Source organism: Crotalus tigris, unplaced genomic scaffold (assembly GCF_016545835.1).
Source record: "Crotalus tigris isolate CLP2741 ecotype Arizona unplaced genomic scaffold, ASM1654583v1 scf7180000019363.1367679, whole genome shotgun sequence".
Lineage (NCBI taxonomy): Eukaryota > Metazoa > Chordata > Lepidosauria > Squamata > Viperidae > Crotalus > Crotalus tigris.
In genome coordinates, this window is record NW_024097499.1 from 303,336 (window position 1) to 317,982 (window position 14,647).

Genomic DNA, 14,647 nt, shown 5'->3' on the forward strand with positions numbered 1-14,647 from the left:
ACCCTAGTGAGACCACACCTGGAATACTGCAACCAATTTTGGTCACTACAAAAAAGATGTTGAGATCTTGGAAAAAGTTCAGAGAAGAGCAACTAAGATGATCAAAGGGCTGAAGACTAAAACATATGAAAAACGGCTGCAGGACTTGGCTTTGGCTAGTCTAAAGAAAAGAAGAAATAGGGATGACATGATAGCAGTATTCCAGTATTTGAGGAGCTGCCACAAAGAAGAGGGGGTCTCCAAAGCACCAGAAGGCAAGACAAGAAACAATGGTTGGAAACTGATCAAGGAGAGAAGCAACCTGGAAATTAAGGATAAACTTCCTAACAGTGAGGCAATTAACCAGTGGAATAGCATGCCTTCAGAAATTGTGGGCACTCCATCACTGGAGGGTTTTAAGAGGCTAGACAGTCACCTGTCTGAGATGGTATAGGTTCTCCTGCTTGAACGGGGGGCTGGACTGGAAGACCTCCAAGGTCCCTTCCAGATTCTATTCTATTCTATTCTATTCCTATTTCTATTCTATGAACAAAAGTGAAGGAGTAGTTTCTGCCTTTTACAATAAGCTATCAACAATGAAGGAATCAGCAGTCAAGAAACATGCCACAAACTAGCACTTGGAAGAGTAGCAAAATAGGCCTTGAAAAATATATTCAGATACCATGCCTACAAAGATCACAATCATGCAGGGAATGTTTTTCCCTATGACATTCTATGAAAGCGAAAGATGGACTCTGAAGTTGTTGTTAGTTGCAAAGTCGTGTTCGACCAATCGCGATCCCATGGACAATGTTCCTCCAGGTCTTCCTGTCCTCTACCATCTTCTGGAGTCCATTTAAGCTCACGTCTACTGTTTCAGTGACTCCATCCAGCCACCTCATTCTCTGTCGTCCCATTCTTCTATTGCCTGGACTGCAAGGCGATCAAACCGGTCAGTCCTAGAGGAGATCAACCCTGACTGCTCTTTAGAAGGCCAGATCCTAAAGTTGAACCTCAAGTACTTGGGCCACCTAATGAGAAGGGTGGACCCTGAAGTAGCAGGATAGAAAGAATATTGATACTTTTAAATGCTGGTGCTGGAGAAGACTCTTGAGAATACTATAGATAGCCAAAAAAGAAAATCCCCAACAGGTGGATAGAACAATCCAGAATACTCACTTGAAAAACACATAATCAGACTTAAATTATTATATTGCAGACCCTAAAGGTAGGGTCCAAACGAAGGACCACCCAGTCCCGATGAAAAATGCATAGGTCATCCCTAAAAGAAAGCGCTGCCAGCTCAGAAATCCGCCTGGCTGATATGACCGTTACTAGGAAGGTGACCGTGAGGAACAAGAACCGCAGGGCACAGGTTCTGATAGGCTCAAAGGGTGGCTTGGTGAGGGCCTGTAGAACCCACGGCAACTCCCAAGAGGGATACCTATGAACCATGGGGGGCTTGGTGTTGGTAGAGCCCTTAATAAAGGAGCGTATCAACGGATGTTGAGCCAACAGTGCCGAGTTGTCACAGGTAAGTAGAGTGGATAGAGCCTCCACCTGTCTATGTATGGTATTAGGTGCCAAGCCCCTATCGAGGCCCTCCAGTAAATAGTCCAAGATACTTGGAATAGTCAAATCCGAGATAGCCAGGTGGTGTCTTTCGCACCAATGGAAGAAATTCTTCCATGTGGAATCATAGATGCGATTCGTCGCCAGCCGGCAGGAGGCCTGAATCATGGAAATGATGCCTGGTGAATAGGATTCCCGAGACAGGATCCAGCGTTCACGTGCCAGGCGGTTAACTGAAGCCACTGGGGTTCTGGATGTTGCAGAACTCCCTGGCTGAGTTTGATGCGACTTGAGGGAATCCTCCATGGCGGAGAACTGGAGAGATTCACGAGGTCAGCAAACCACGGCCTCTGCGGCCAGTGTGGGGCCACGAATATCACCTTCGCCCGCTCTTGCAGTATCTTGCGGGTAGCTGCCGGGATCAGAAGGAGAGGAGGAAATGTGTAAAGTAGGCCCCATGGCCCCATGGGCTCCGGAGAGCATCCGCTCTCTCCGCCCCCGGAGATGGGAACTGGGAGAAGAATCTCGGGAGTTGGGAGTTTGCTGGAGAAGCGAACAAGTCTAGAACCGGTCGGTCAAACCTCTCCGATATCTCTGCGAAGAGGTCTGGGTGCAGGCGCCATTCAGAATGATCCACATCGCCCTGCTTAAAAAGCCCACCTATCGATTTGCGTTCCCTGAGATGTGTTCGGCTCTGACGGAAGAAAGGTTGGTCTCTGCCTAGGAGCCCAACAACTGGGCCTCGGCCATGAGGGACCTGGACCAGGTACCTCCTTGCCGGTTCATGTGGGCCTTTGCCATGTTGTCTGTGAGGACTAGCATGTGTTGCCTCGCAACCCTTTTGCATAAGTGGCGGAGAGCCAGGTGTATGGCTCTGAGCTCCAACCAATTGATGTTGTGCCTCAGGTCTAACTGGGACCACTGGCCCTGAGCCAACTGCGACTGAAGGTGTGCTCCCCAGCCAAACAGACTGGTGTCTGTTGTAAGGGTGAGCCGAATGGGTTCTTTGAAGGATGACCCTCTGGCTACTGCTGAGGAGGACCACCATCGAAGGGAATTTAGGGTCTGGGCAGAAACCCTTAGCCTTTGGTTGGACGAGCTGGTGCCTAACCTTTGAAATGGGAGCAAGAACCATTGGAGTTCCTGGAGTGCAGTCTGGCCCAAGGCACAATAGCGATGCAGGATATCATCTTTCCCAGTAACTGGGAAAGCATTGCCAGTGCCACCACGCGCTCTCTGCGGACCTTGCGGACCAGGGCTCGGATGCTGTCCTGACGTTCCTGAGACAGGTAGACCTTGCATTGGTCTGTGTCTATGACCGCTCCTAGGTGGACGAGGCGGGTCGAGGGAACCGTCTGGCTCTTTTGAAAATTCACCGAGAACCCGTGGTCTTGATAATGCCAGATCCAACTGGGTGGCCGAAAGGGAGGGCGACTGGATGAGAATGTCATCCAGATAGCATTGAATGCGTACCGGTGCCAGTCTCAAGTGTGCGGCAAGCACTGCCAGGATTTTGGTAAACACCCTTGGAGCTGACAAAAGGCCGAACGGCAGGCCTTTGTACTGGAAATGATGGCCCATATAACAGAACCTGAGAAACCGCCGGTGGTCGGGGAGGATGGGGATGTGGAGATACGCTTCCATGAGGTCTACACTGCACAAGATGGACTGGAGCGTTTGCATCTTGAATTTCCTGTATGCAATATGTGAGTTCAGACCTTTGAGGTCGAGAATCGCCCTCCATCCTCCCGAGGTCTTGGAAACCAACAAAGAGAATGGAATAGAATCCCCTCCCGTTGACCAGTCGGCACCGGTTCTATGGCTCTTATCTCCAAGAGATGTCGAATGGCCTCTTGCATGAGGCCCTTTTTGATTGGGTTCTTTGATTGCGGACAAGAAATGAAGTGCCCCGGTGGGTGGGACACAAATTCTAGGGACCGCATCGGATGGTTTGGAGGACCCAGGAATCTATGGTGGTGACTTCCCATTGGTGGGCAAAAAGTGTTAGTTTGCCACCTATGGGAGGCGCTTTCCAAAAGTCACTTGGACCTTCTAAAAGGGTGACCCCCCCCCCAAAAGGGCTGCTTGCCTCATACTGCTGCCTGGCCGTGAAGAAGCAGGGGGGCTGTGTGGAATCCGAACCTGTCCTGATCGAAAGGACAGCCTGCGGGAGTATGGATTAGAACGCCTGTCAGCCCACCTGCTGAGGTGGGTCATCACTTTCCGCTTATCCTTATTCTCAGTCAAATAAGGTGCTAGGGCCTCTCCAAACAGCTGACCACCCTGATAAGGGACTGTAGCCAAACACCACTTGGATTTGGCGTCAGCCTGCCAATGCTTGAGCCACAGTAGTCGTCGTGCTGTGACATTGGAGTCCATGGTCCTGGAAGAAAATCTGGCTGCATCAGTGATGCATTAGAGGCATATTCTGATGCTGCAACCAATTTGCTCAGTTCTTGGTGCGTGCGTACCTTCTCCTGAGGGATGCTGGCTTGGAGTTAACGGAGCCAGAGGAGAGAGGTCCTGGCAAAGAAAGATGCGCAAGTGACCGCTCTTACCGCCCATGCTGCCGCCTGGTGAGTCCTGCGGAAGGTCAATTCCCATCTCTTGTCCTCAGCCTTCAACGCCTCGGCCATATCCCCCAGCACCGTAGATGAAGACAAGAGAGGGGTCAAGGGTTCATCCACCATTGGCACCTCAAGAGCGTCAGCCAAGTCTGGTGCTGCGCTGAACAGTCTCCTGTCCATTCCTCCCAGGGAAGATAAGGTGCCAGGTGAAGCCCATTGCTTCCAAAGAGCGTTCAAGAATAGAAGGGGACAGGGGACATGGTGTTGAGTCACAACAGGCTCAGAAAACACCGGATTTGGATCTGGACTGGTTGATGGACCTGGCTGAGGAATCCAATCAGGACCTATGTTAGCGGTAATGCTAGCCTTGCAAAGCAGTGGTAAGAAGAGGGCCGGGTTAAAGAGACCCCCAAATGGTGGGGGGTGGGGTCTTCCTCCTTCGACCATGGAATGTCAGGTTGGTCGTGTTCTGCAGGAGATGAGGCCCTACTATGAGAGGATCGGGGTGGTGAGGGAGAACCATGGTACTCGGGTGCTCCCGACTGGAAAAGATATGATGGGGGCATGGATGCAACCAACTCGGGTCTAGACATATGATAAGACCTGGCGGCAAAGGCCTGGTCGAATGCCAGTGAGGTTAGGGCCTGAAGGTGTTCAGTGGAAAGAGCTCCTGGAAGCTCAGCTATCCTGAGCCTGGCAGCTGTGGGGGTGCAAGTGGCCTCTGGGCCTGACTGGGTGGCCCATTGCGCCACTGACGCCTCTGCGATGACATTGGGGAGGGGGTTCCCGGCTGTAGCGCTGATCCCAGCGTTGCAACGGTGTGAGGGGGTAGAAGAATGGAAGTCTCCGCTCTTACCGAGGTCTGGGAAGAAGCCCTCGCCTCCAGCAGTCAAGCTGAAGCAGCGCTGATCCCAGCGCTGCTGAGATGACTGTGGAGATCAAGGGAGAATCCACAAATGGAGTAGTCTTTATACAACCTGCAGCTAAGTTGGGAGCCAAGCTTGTCATGTCCGTCTGGGCTGACTAAGTCAAGACTGGGTGTCTCCTGGTCCAGGACAGGCGTGGCAAGTTTGACTGACAGTCTAATGGGCAGGAAGACAAAGCAAACCCATTTGTGGATTCTCCATCTCCTATGCTGGAGAACAGCTTCAAAACTTGAATATGGGGTTATGTAAAAAGGAGATTGTTTTTGTGTGGGAGAGTAAGAGAAGAAGGTGCAGGTGCGAGATGAGGCCAGGACAAAATGGAGTACACCGTGGGGAACTGGCAGTGATGGAAGAGTGGGTGTGAATTCCAATGAACCAGGAGCTGAAAACTTGAGAGGTAGAACAGAATCTCATTTGTAACAAAAAGAAAAATTATTCTTCTTTTCTGCGATTGGAACCATTTCCCCTAAAGAATTTGTCATACCTGAACATAAGTGACAACAATTGAGTCCAAAATTTCTGTTGCTAAGTGAAATATTTGTTAAGTGAATTTTGCCCCATTTTACGACTTTTCTTGCCACGATTGTTAAGTGAATCATTGCAGAAGTTAAGTTAGTAACACTAACTTAATTGTTAAATGAATCTGGCTTCCCCATCGACTTTATAAGAAGGTCGCAACATGATAACATGATAATATGACTGACTCTGCAACCCTCATAAATTTGAGTCAGTTACCAAGCATCTGAATTTTGATCATGTGACCATGGGGATGCTGCAATGGTCATGTGAAAAATGATTGTAAGTCACTTTTTCAGTGTCGTTGTAACTTCAAATAGTCACTAAATACATTGTTATGTCGAGGACTACCTGTAGTGCATAGCTTCCAGGGTCTGGAGGAAGCAGATCTTGATCTTTTCCAAACAAGATTCAGACAGGGTTATAATGCCAACACTGGTTATGTTTATGGATGACCTGTAGGCAGATATGATGCATCCAGCCTTGCCCTTCTAGATCTCTTTGATACCTCTTTGATGACCTGGTATTTAACACTGGGAGTTGCCCTTGAAGAATACTCAGAAGCTTCAACTAGCGCAGAATGTGGTCTTGCACAATCTTGGAGGCTTTGAAGTTTGTCCATATAACACTATTACAGTGTGAGCTCACAGCATATTTCTGGGTAGAGTTCAAGATTCTGGTTATTAGTCTGAAAGACCTACATGACATGAACCTGGCTACTTGCAGGTCTGTTCCTCTGGAGGTTTCTGCACATTGCTTCAAATCTAACAGAGAAGATGCCCACCAGGTCCTGTCTCTTAAATAGTGTGATCTTCAGATAAGTTTATCAGCATGCAGATTTATTGTAATTATCATTGTTTACAGGAGAAATTCCACAGAAGTTTTCTCCACAAAAATGAAGAGATATGAAGATTTCTAACATTCTCAATGATAATGTATACACATAAACCTATTTATTTTTATGCAAATTACATATTTAATAATATAAAGCTTCGTTCTATTTATTCAATTTTACTTGGGGCCTAAGAGTTGCTGGACAGCATACAAATTTAATGAATAAGTTTAATAAATAATTCATTGGTTTATTCCAATTCTGAGCTAAAGTTTATCAAATTCTAATGTCACTATATTTTCTAAATTTTTAAATTTTTTATTAAGTCATTTGACCATATCAAATATATAAAATGGATACAAAAATACAAGTTGATACAAAGAAAACAATAGGATATGTATATTTTCACAACATGGATAAAATGCTTAAAGCCTTTGCCAGCTTTCATACACAATTTTCAAGTATGGTAAGCATTTAATTAGTTCAGGTAGAGAACAAGATTTAAAGGTCACAGTGATTTTTATTTTAACTATACAAATAATTGGCAGGGTCTTCTTGGTAGTAATTGGTCTGGAAAAATTGTGTTCTCGTTCACCAAAGATTATCACTGCAACTTTTTCAAAGTTGTTGACAATTTCTGTTCTTACATTCTAAGAACTCAGAAAATCTTAGCAAGCTTCTTTGCAACTAGCTGATTTAAAACAAGAATTATATTGAATTAAGTATGTCCAGACTTCAACCTATTTTCATTGTAATATTTTCTAAATGCATGTTATTGATATATACATATTAAAATTTTCTGAAATCTGATTCATAACCAGATAATGCAGACAGAAACAGAATTTGAAAGCTTACTGTATTATCTTGGAATGTTTCCTAGCCATAGAGACCGAATCATATGTTTGTGCAGTTGTATAATTTTGTCCCAGAACAGCTTGAGCATAAATCCATGGTTTCTGCTTTCATATAATTTGCAATATGAAATATTCCAATGTTCATTATTCAGAAAAATACTTTTTTCATAAGAACAGCTAAATAAGCCCTAAGGTGCTCCATCTCAAGATACAGATGAGATGATTATGTCCTAAGACTACAGCTGTTGGAAGTGAAGAAAAGAAAGCTACTAATGTTTTCACTAAGGAAAAGGATATCTTCCATGTTTCTCAAAGCTAAACATTGACCTAGGTTCAATCAATGACCTTTAAGATTTGGTTCCTTGCACTCTTCTTCACAGCTGGTTATGTCAGGCATGAAAGAAGTGAAACAATTATTGTACAGACTGTAAATAATTACTGCTGCATTAACTTACAAAAAAAGAAATGTAATTCCATTCTTGGAATACCAAAGAGTATATTGTATTCTTTCCTGAAACAAAGTATAGTGCTTCATTTCAAATACCAAACAGTATTTAAAAGTGAGTTCCCCTGTGCGCAACCGGATATTCCAAGGTAAGGAAGGATTAAATATTATAAAGAATCAGTGCAGACATTTTAAATTCTGAGTTGCTAGCTTTATACTGGTAGAAGCTAATTTATATTTGCCCTTCCTCCAAACAGAATACATATTTAAAATGTTATGTAGTTTTCATATAACCGTTTTTCCTAATTTTATGTATAAATACCATGTTTTAACAGCCTTTCTATTGTTTTTATGACTTTGAGTAGAAATGGATTTATTGTTTATATCCCATCTTTCTCTTAAGACAAGCAAAAATAAAAAAAAATAAAGTAAAATAAGAACTGTGGTGGAATGTACTCTGGATTCCCAGGAAGGATTGACTGTATTCCAGAGGACCAAGAGAGAGCGAAGTTTAGATAGTTTGGTTGGGACAAAGAGAGTTAAGGTAGCTCTTCTATAGAAGTCTCAGAGTGTATCTTTAATGATGATGTAGTTGCTTTAATTTGGAAACTGTTTAGAAATAACTCTGCATGTCTTTCTTGTTATTTGGAACCTGAGCAAATCACAAACAGTAACCAATATCAGTCTTTTATGAGGACATGTATAGTCATGTTCCTGGACACAGTTAACAGCTTACCTCATATTCTAAACCAAGAAAAGCTCCTAGATAAGCTTTTAAGAAAACCCTTACACAATCTGAGTTATAGTAACCTAACCTAATCATGATAAAACCATATTTGTGAAGAAATTAGTAGTAATAAGAGATAAGGAGGAAACCAAGAAAAAAGCATATAAGAAAATTAAGATAGAATAAATAGTAACAATGCGAGCTTTTCAATTTCTTTCTATGTCTAAAAGAAAGCATGGCAAAGGTTACAATTTGACTCCTAACAGCTGGAGTAGCATTTGTAAGAGATAGTCATCTAACATTGAGCCCTTGTTTGTTTATCATTGATATTTCCCTTTTCATCATAGATAGGGCAGTAGAATGATGTCCTCCACAGGGCTGACCCCATCAGGCAGAGGCAGTTCCAATGAAATGTTTACAAAATCTCCCTTCAAAGTGTGTGGTGGCAGATGGTCTGAAAGTAAAGAAAAATCCTTCTTCAAAGAAATGCTGGAGATGGTGACCCAACAACACTAGGAGAGGCTTCTGTTTTTCTTATAAAGGTATCAAGACAAAAATTTTGAAATTGTATCAGCATCTCTACAGGTATCCCATTCAAAAAGTTTATCTCTGATGTACAGCTTTAAAACTAAGCTCTCCTAAAGGGAGACAGGGAGCCTTTGAAGTCTAAATCAGTACCAGGGCACGGACTAAACAGTTTACTGATATCCAACTAGGATTCCATGCAGAGCATAGGATGCTTCTCTTTCTGAAAACCACAAATATATATCCCTTATTGAAAACTGGTCTTTGTTCAATTAGCTTACAGTAAGAATTACCTTGATTTAGATGAAGGTCCAGAAGTTCTCTTATGTAAATTTTCCTTCATATTGCTGTTTTTTCTTAAACAGTGTTTTCTCACTTTGTAAAAATTACTATATGTTATTTTGTTATGGGATTATTAATATTCATGAACAGCTGTGAAGGAAATCAAAGGGAATCAGCTGATAATTAAAGGGAAAAATGGCTAAATAAATAATTTTCCTGGACAGGATTTTAGTTCACTGCCACTGAAGAAACTGGTACAAACCTTAGAAACCAAAATAGTTATAAAAAGTCCTAAACAGCTTGAGGTCAGGATACCAGAAAAAAACCTTTCCCTATATAGATCTGGAATACCATCGCTTTAAAAATAAAGTATACACTGACTCTTCTACAATCTAAACCTATGCCAAAATAATTTCATTCACCTTGACATCTATCTGAAATTTGTGCATGATGCAATAGAACTAATTATTACTATTGTTATGTCTGCTTTTTAATGTTTTTATTTTATTTATATTTATGTGTAATGCTAATTCAATATTCTTCTCAATACTGCATGACCAGTAATATAAAATTTACATTAAAATATACTAGACAACCCATGCCCCACTGAATCATCATTTCAGAGATATTTCCTTACCTAAATGACCAAAGACAGGCAAAAAAGTAGCAGGAGTAACTTCCAACTTCCCCATTGAATTTCTTTGTAGAAAGTTGGGGGGGTGCACAGATGGGCCGCACATGTCAGGAAGGTTGCCTAGGGGTACCCAAGAGTGTGTAAGAGGTTTTGTAAGAGCCAAGGATGGCACACGGGAGAGCAGCTTGCATCAGGGAGGGCACACAGGGGGGCAGGCAGCACAGGTCAAGGGTGTGTGAGAGATGACATACAGATCAGAAAGGGTATGCAGGGGTGCACTGAAGATGCCATGCAGGTCAGGGAGAATACACAGGGGTAATGCAGGTCAGGAAAGGTCCATGTGTGTGTTCAAGAGGTATCACACAGATCAAGGAGGGGACAGGGGGGTAGTGTGGGATAGGAAGGTGCACGATATTCCCTCCCTCCCTCTTCCTCCTTCCCTTCCCAGAAGACAGGTAAGCAACTACTGTTGGGCACGGGAGGAAAAAAGAAAATTTTTGAGTGGCTGGGAAACATCACAGAAAATTTAAAATGTTCATGTTATTGCAGCAGCCTAAGAGCACTGAAGCCACAACTTTCCCACATTTCATTCCCTCAGGAAGAATGAATCCCGATGTTCTATACGTCAGCCTATTTGAGGTACCTTTGTTGAGAAAGTTTTGGCCTATGATGCACCGCTTCTCCCGGTTTAAGATTATGGACCTGATAGTTTTAGTACTGCATAGATATAGTAATTCCTATGTATTGTTACTATTGTTCATCTAGCCAAATCTCAAAAATGTTTTTCAAAGATCCAGGTCAAAGCAAGCTTCAAAATATTCATCACAGTATACTGCATACTGTAATTTAACTTTAATAAATATTATCTAAATCAGAGAATCATCTACCAAGTTTACTTACTTCAATAGAACATTAACTATAATGTTCTTCCTAAAAATCAAACAAAAATTGATTCCTCAAAATCTTGGCCTTTGTTTTATGATCTCGTTTCTAAAACAAAAAAAAAGGTTGTAAATATTTTGATAGCAATGTAATTGCATGCCATTCAGATCAAATAAGACCATAAGACCAATTGTCCCCAAAATAGAACACATTCTCTCATATATAAGAAGCATTCAGAGTTAAAATTTTATTCTGTTCAGACTCTAGGTTCTCTTTACTTAACTCCCAAATTTATTCTATAATGGAAAGGTATCCTAATTAGTTATGGAGTAATTTCAATTACTTTAGAATGCCAAAGATTGTTTACACTGGCTGGACAACAATTCCAGACGGCAATGAAATACTGTTTCTTCCACTTATCCATTCTATGATAAGTACCTTTCACCCACAGACATCTCTACTGGGACAGGTAATTTTTCCAAGCAAACATTTGCATGTGAATATGCTGTTGTCTATAACCATAACAAGAGGGCTGTGACAAAGAAAATAACTAGTTTGGATTTGCTGTCTTCTTAGAGCTACACAGATAACATGGTGAAACCAAATCACTATTGTTTCTCCAAGTTGTAAAATTTTTATCTGGAATTCTGGGCAAGCCAATAAAAAGCTTGACTACAGCAAGTTTACCACAATCTGCAAAAACACTCATTACTTCCCAGCTTTTGAAAACATGGAGCTGGAGCAATATATTTCACATACTGTGTCTCATAGGAGAAGCCGCCGATTAATATTTATGTTCTTTGATCTTTGAAATACATATTTCCAAAGGAAATAATTGTAACACAGGGTAGCAATGGTTAGGAATGTTACATATCTCAAAGATAACTGCTAATTGTATTATAACTTTTCTTGACTGTGTGTCAGACAAAGAGCTGCAATCTAGTATTGGCTTCTTGTGGCAGTTGCAGAGTCTCAGGGTCGTGTGATCACCTTTTGCAACCTTCTGACAACCTTCTAACAAGCGAAGTTAATGGGATAGCCAGATTCACGTAACAACTGTGTTACTAACTTAACAACTGCAGTGTTTCACTTAACAAATGTGGGAAGGTCGTAAATTGGGGCAAAATTCACTTAACTCTCACTTAGCAACAGAAATTCTGGGCTCCATTGAGGTTGTACGTTGAGGACTACCTGTATATATGTTTAAATTCTATACTGATAAGCAATTATCTTGCTTTGACTATTTTATAACCAAAGACTACCAAACACAAGTATGGCATGACATTAAGTTTTGATATGGTAATCACACCTCAAATAAAAGACCTGTTCAAATACAGATCTATTGCCTCTTAATGTAAATGCCTTTCTCTCAATTAGAATTCCTAGTGTTGAGAGCCGACCATGATTTTGGCGAAGAATTCTGTCATTCCATTTGTTTGTGCGTCCTTGACAATCTTTCAATCTGAAAGTTACAATAAACTTTTACTGCCAATTTCTTCGCATTTTAAACATGATTACTATTTAATAAGCCAAAATGATCAGTAGAAAAAATTCTTCAGTTTTTACTTCTTGGCGTTGAACAAGTTTTACCTTTTCTGTATAATTTGCATAAAATAAGTCAAATATTTCATACTGATGAAGACAAAAACGATTTCTGAATTGCATTCATGAACGTAAGATATGTATGACTGGGCATACTCACTGAAAAGGTCCTTTCACCCAATGAAAAATGTACTTATTCCAAGTATTGGAATTCCCTAAGAAAATCATCCATTTCAGCTGTTGGGCAAATTTGTAAAATATAGATTTAGAGATCAAAACCTATTAAATGTAAAAACAATTTTAAGAGCCAATTATATTTAAGTACTGGTCAATGCATGATAATTAATTCCAAGTTAACATAACTGCTATATAGTGAATTATTTTGTTCACCTCAAAGTAGATACTTTGATTCCTTCAAAACCTTATTACTACCCTCAGTTTCCCAATATTTTCTTAAAGGAAAGATAGCTTTAAACTAAAATTGGAAACATATTTAACAATTAAGAAAATTACTTTTATGTTCTTGTTAGGCAAAACAGTCCATGGCAATAACTCATACAAAAGACTCATCAGTTAGTTTCCTTAGAGCAGGGGTAGGAAGCCTTGACTCTTTTATGACTTGTGGACTTCAACTCCCAGAATTCCTGAGTCAGCATGGCTGGTTCAGGAATTCTGGGTATTGAAGTCCACAAGTCATAAAAGAGCCAAGGTTCCCTACCCCTGCCTTAGAGGCTGGGGCATTTTTGCTGGGGTTTTTTTTGTTGGAATGTTATTATTTCGGTTATTATTTGGAGAGCCAGTTTGGTCTAGTGTTTAAGGTACCAGGGTACAAAGCAAGAGAGTTATCTGTAAAAATGATAAAGGCAACAAACAAATACATATTATACAATATTTTATACAAAGATGAAACCAATTACTATTCCTAGCAGGATTCAAATGAAAGGAAACAAAATCAAGTAGAAGATAAATAATATGCGATACATATATTTTGGATGCCCAACTGCAATTTTCTTCTTGTTCTAGTGATTTCATCATCCACTTCCAAAATTTAATTAAACAAAAAAAAAAACGGTGAAAATTACACTAAGGTATTCTTTTTTAATGTTTCAACTGCTTATCAAGAAGCAAAGTTGCTAACATGTTTATAATAAAAAAGGGCACTAAGATGTCAAATCTCCAAAACACCACTATAAAGTTTATGCGAGCCATCAAGAAAAAGCAAATTCTGGCACCTTAATATGATTCAGCTGAGACCCAACTTTGATCCACGAAATGGTGCTCTAAAGTGTCCTAGTGGACACTTCCTTAGCTTTTGGTTTTCACTCAATCATGATTTGCTGAAATATTAAGATTAGCACTAGCTACAGCTTCTCACGTTTCCAAATGACCCTCCATATAGCCATTTTAAATATGGATTGCAAAAGCCTAATCTTAACCTAAAAAAAGAAGAAAGCAGCATTCTAGGGAAGCATCCTGCAGAAACTATCTGATATTGAAACATTTCTATTCCTACAGGCAGAATTCAATTTAAACATTCTGCATGTACACAATTCTGATGTACAGCTTTATCCTACTACACTGATTCCCATGGTCTTCTTCCTGTTGCTTTCCAATGTTGAATTTTAAATTATAAGTTCCTCAAGACAAGCCTATATTTTTACTGATTCTGTAAACATATTCTATAGTACAGCAGTACTTAAAGCCATCAGATTGTTAAATATAATTTCAGATGATCTAGGGGCACACAATAAAATGCTGACTTTAAGAATTTAAGTAAGCAACATAAAAAACTTCAAAAATGCTATACACTAACCTCAGCATCTGATGGCATTCACCATGCATATTGTTCTATTGTTCTGAAAATCATGCAAACCACCATAAAGTTTACATTGTGTACTAAAATAGCACACCTGTAGCCAACTATCACAAAGATAAATTCCCTTCACTGAAATTTGCATTGGGTAATAAGAGTTTAATGTGCTGACATCACAATGCTCTTTTATGACATTCATATCTTTTTGCTCTTTCAGGATACACCAAATATTCAGTAGTCAGAACTAGGTCTATTAAACAATTCAAGAAACGGTAATACAAACCGTGCCACTAACTGAAAAGTTAATTGTAATAAAACTCTTATTATGGCATACTTTTTTAGACTATAGCACAATTGCATTAGATGAGTGAAATGTCTATCTTAGAATATAATCTTTCTTTGATTAGAGCCACAGGGTGACAAACAGACGTAACAGGATCAGCAGTGTAACTGCAACTTTAGAGGAGGATAGTAACTTTATGTTGGGTCATTACTCAGAATTTAAGACTAAACTCCATAAAGTCAGATATAAGGATTAATTCCAATTCAAT

At 40.7% G+C, this 14,647-nt stretch overlaps 2 protein-coding genes across 3 annotated transcripts in view; both read right to left on the bottom strand.

Moving 5' to 3' along the window:
* Positions 1 to 14,647, bottom strand: part of TLK1 (tousled like kinase 1) — an 87,534-nt gene that overhangs the window by 52,758 nt on the left and 20,129 nt on the right. The window lies entirely within an intron of this gene.
* On the bottom strand, positions 994 to 14,204 carry LOC120316322. Of its 2 annotated transcripts, none has more exons than XM_039361767.1 (2): positions 14,097 to 14,204; positions 994 to 12,520 (listed from the first exon to the last, which is right to left on the bottom strand). In XM_039361767.1, the coding sequence occupies exon 2, from the start codon at positions 3,232 to 3,234 to the stop codon at positions 2,272 to 2,274; it is 963 nt and encodes a 320-aa protein (XP_039217701.1). In that variant the 5' UTR covers positions 3,235 to 12,520; positions 14,097 to 14,204; the 3' UTR covers positions 994 to 2,271. The 2 variants fall into 2 exon arrangements, with proteins under 2 accessions (XP_039217701.1, XP_039217702.1); XM_039361768.1 differs by lacking the exon at positions 14,097 to 14,204 and having other exon boundaries at positions 994 to 9,375; positions 9,863 to 12,870.

Bases quoted from the DNA above. Each gene is read 5' to 3' on its own strand.
- LOC120316322 (XM_039361767.1), bottom strand. From the start codon at position 3,234: ATGCAAACGCTCCAGTCCATCTTGTGCAGTGTAGACCTCATGGAAGCG.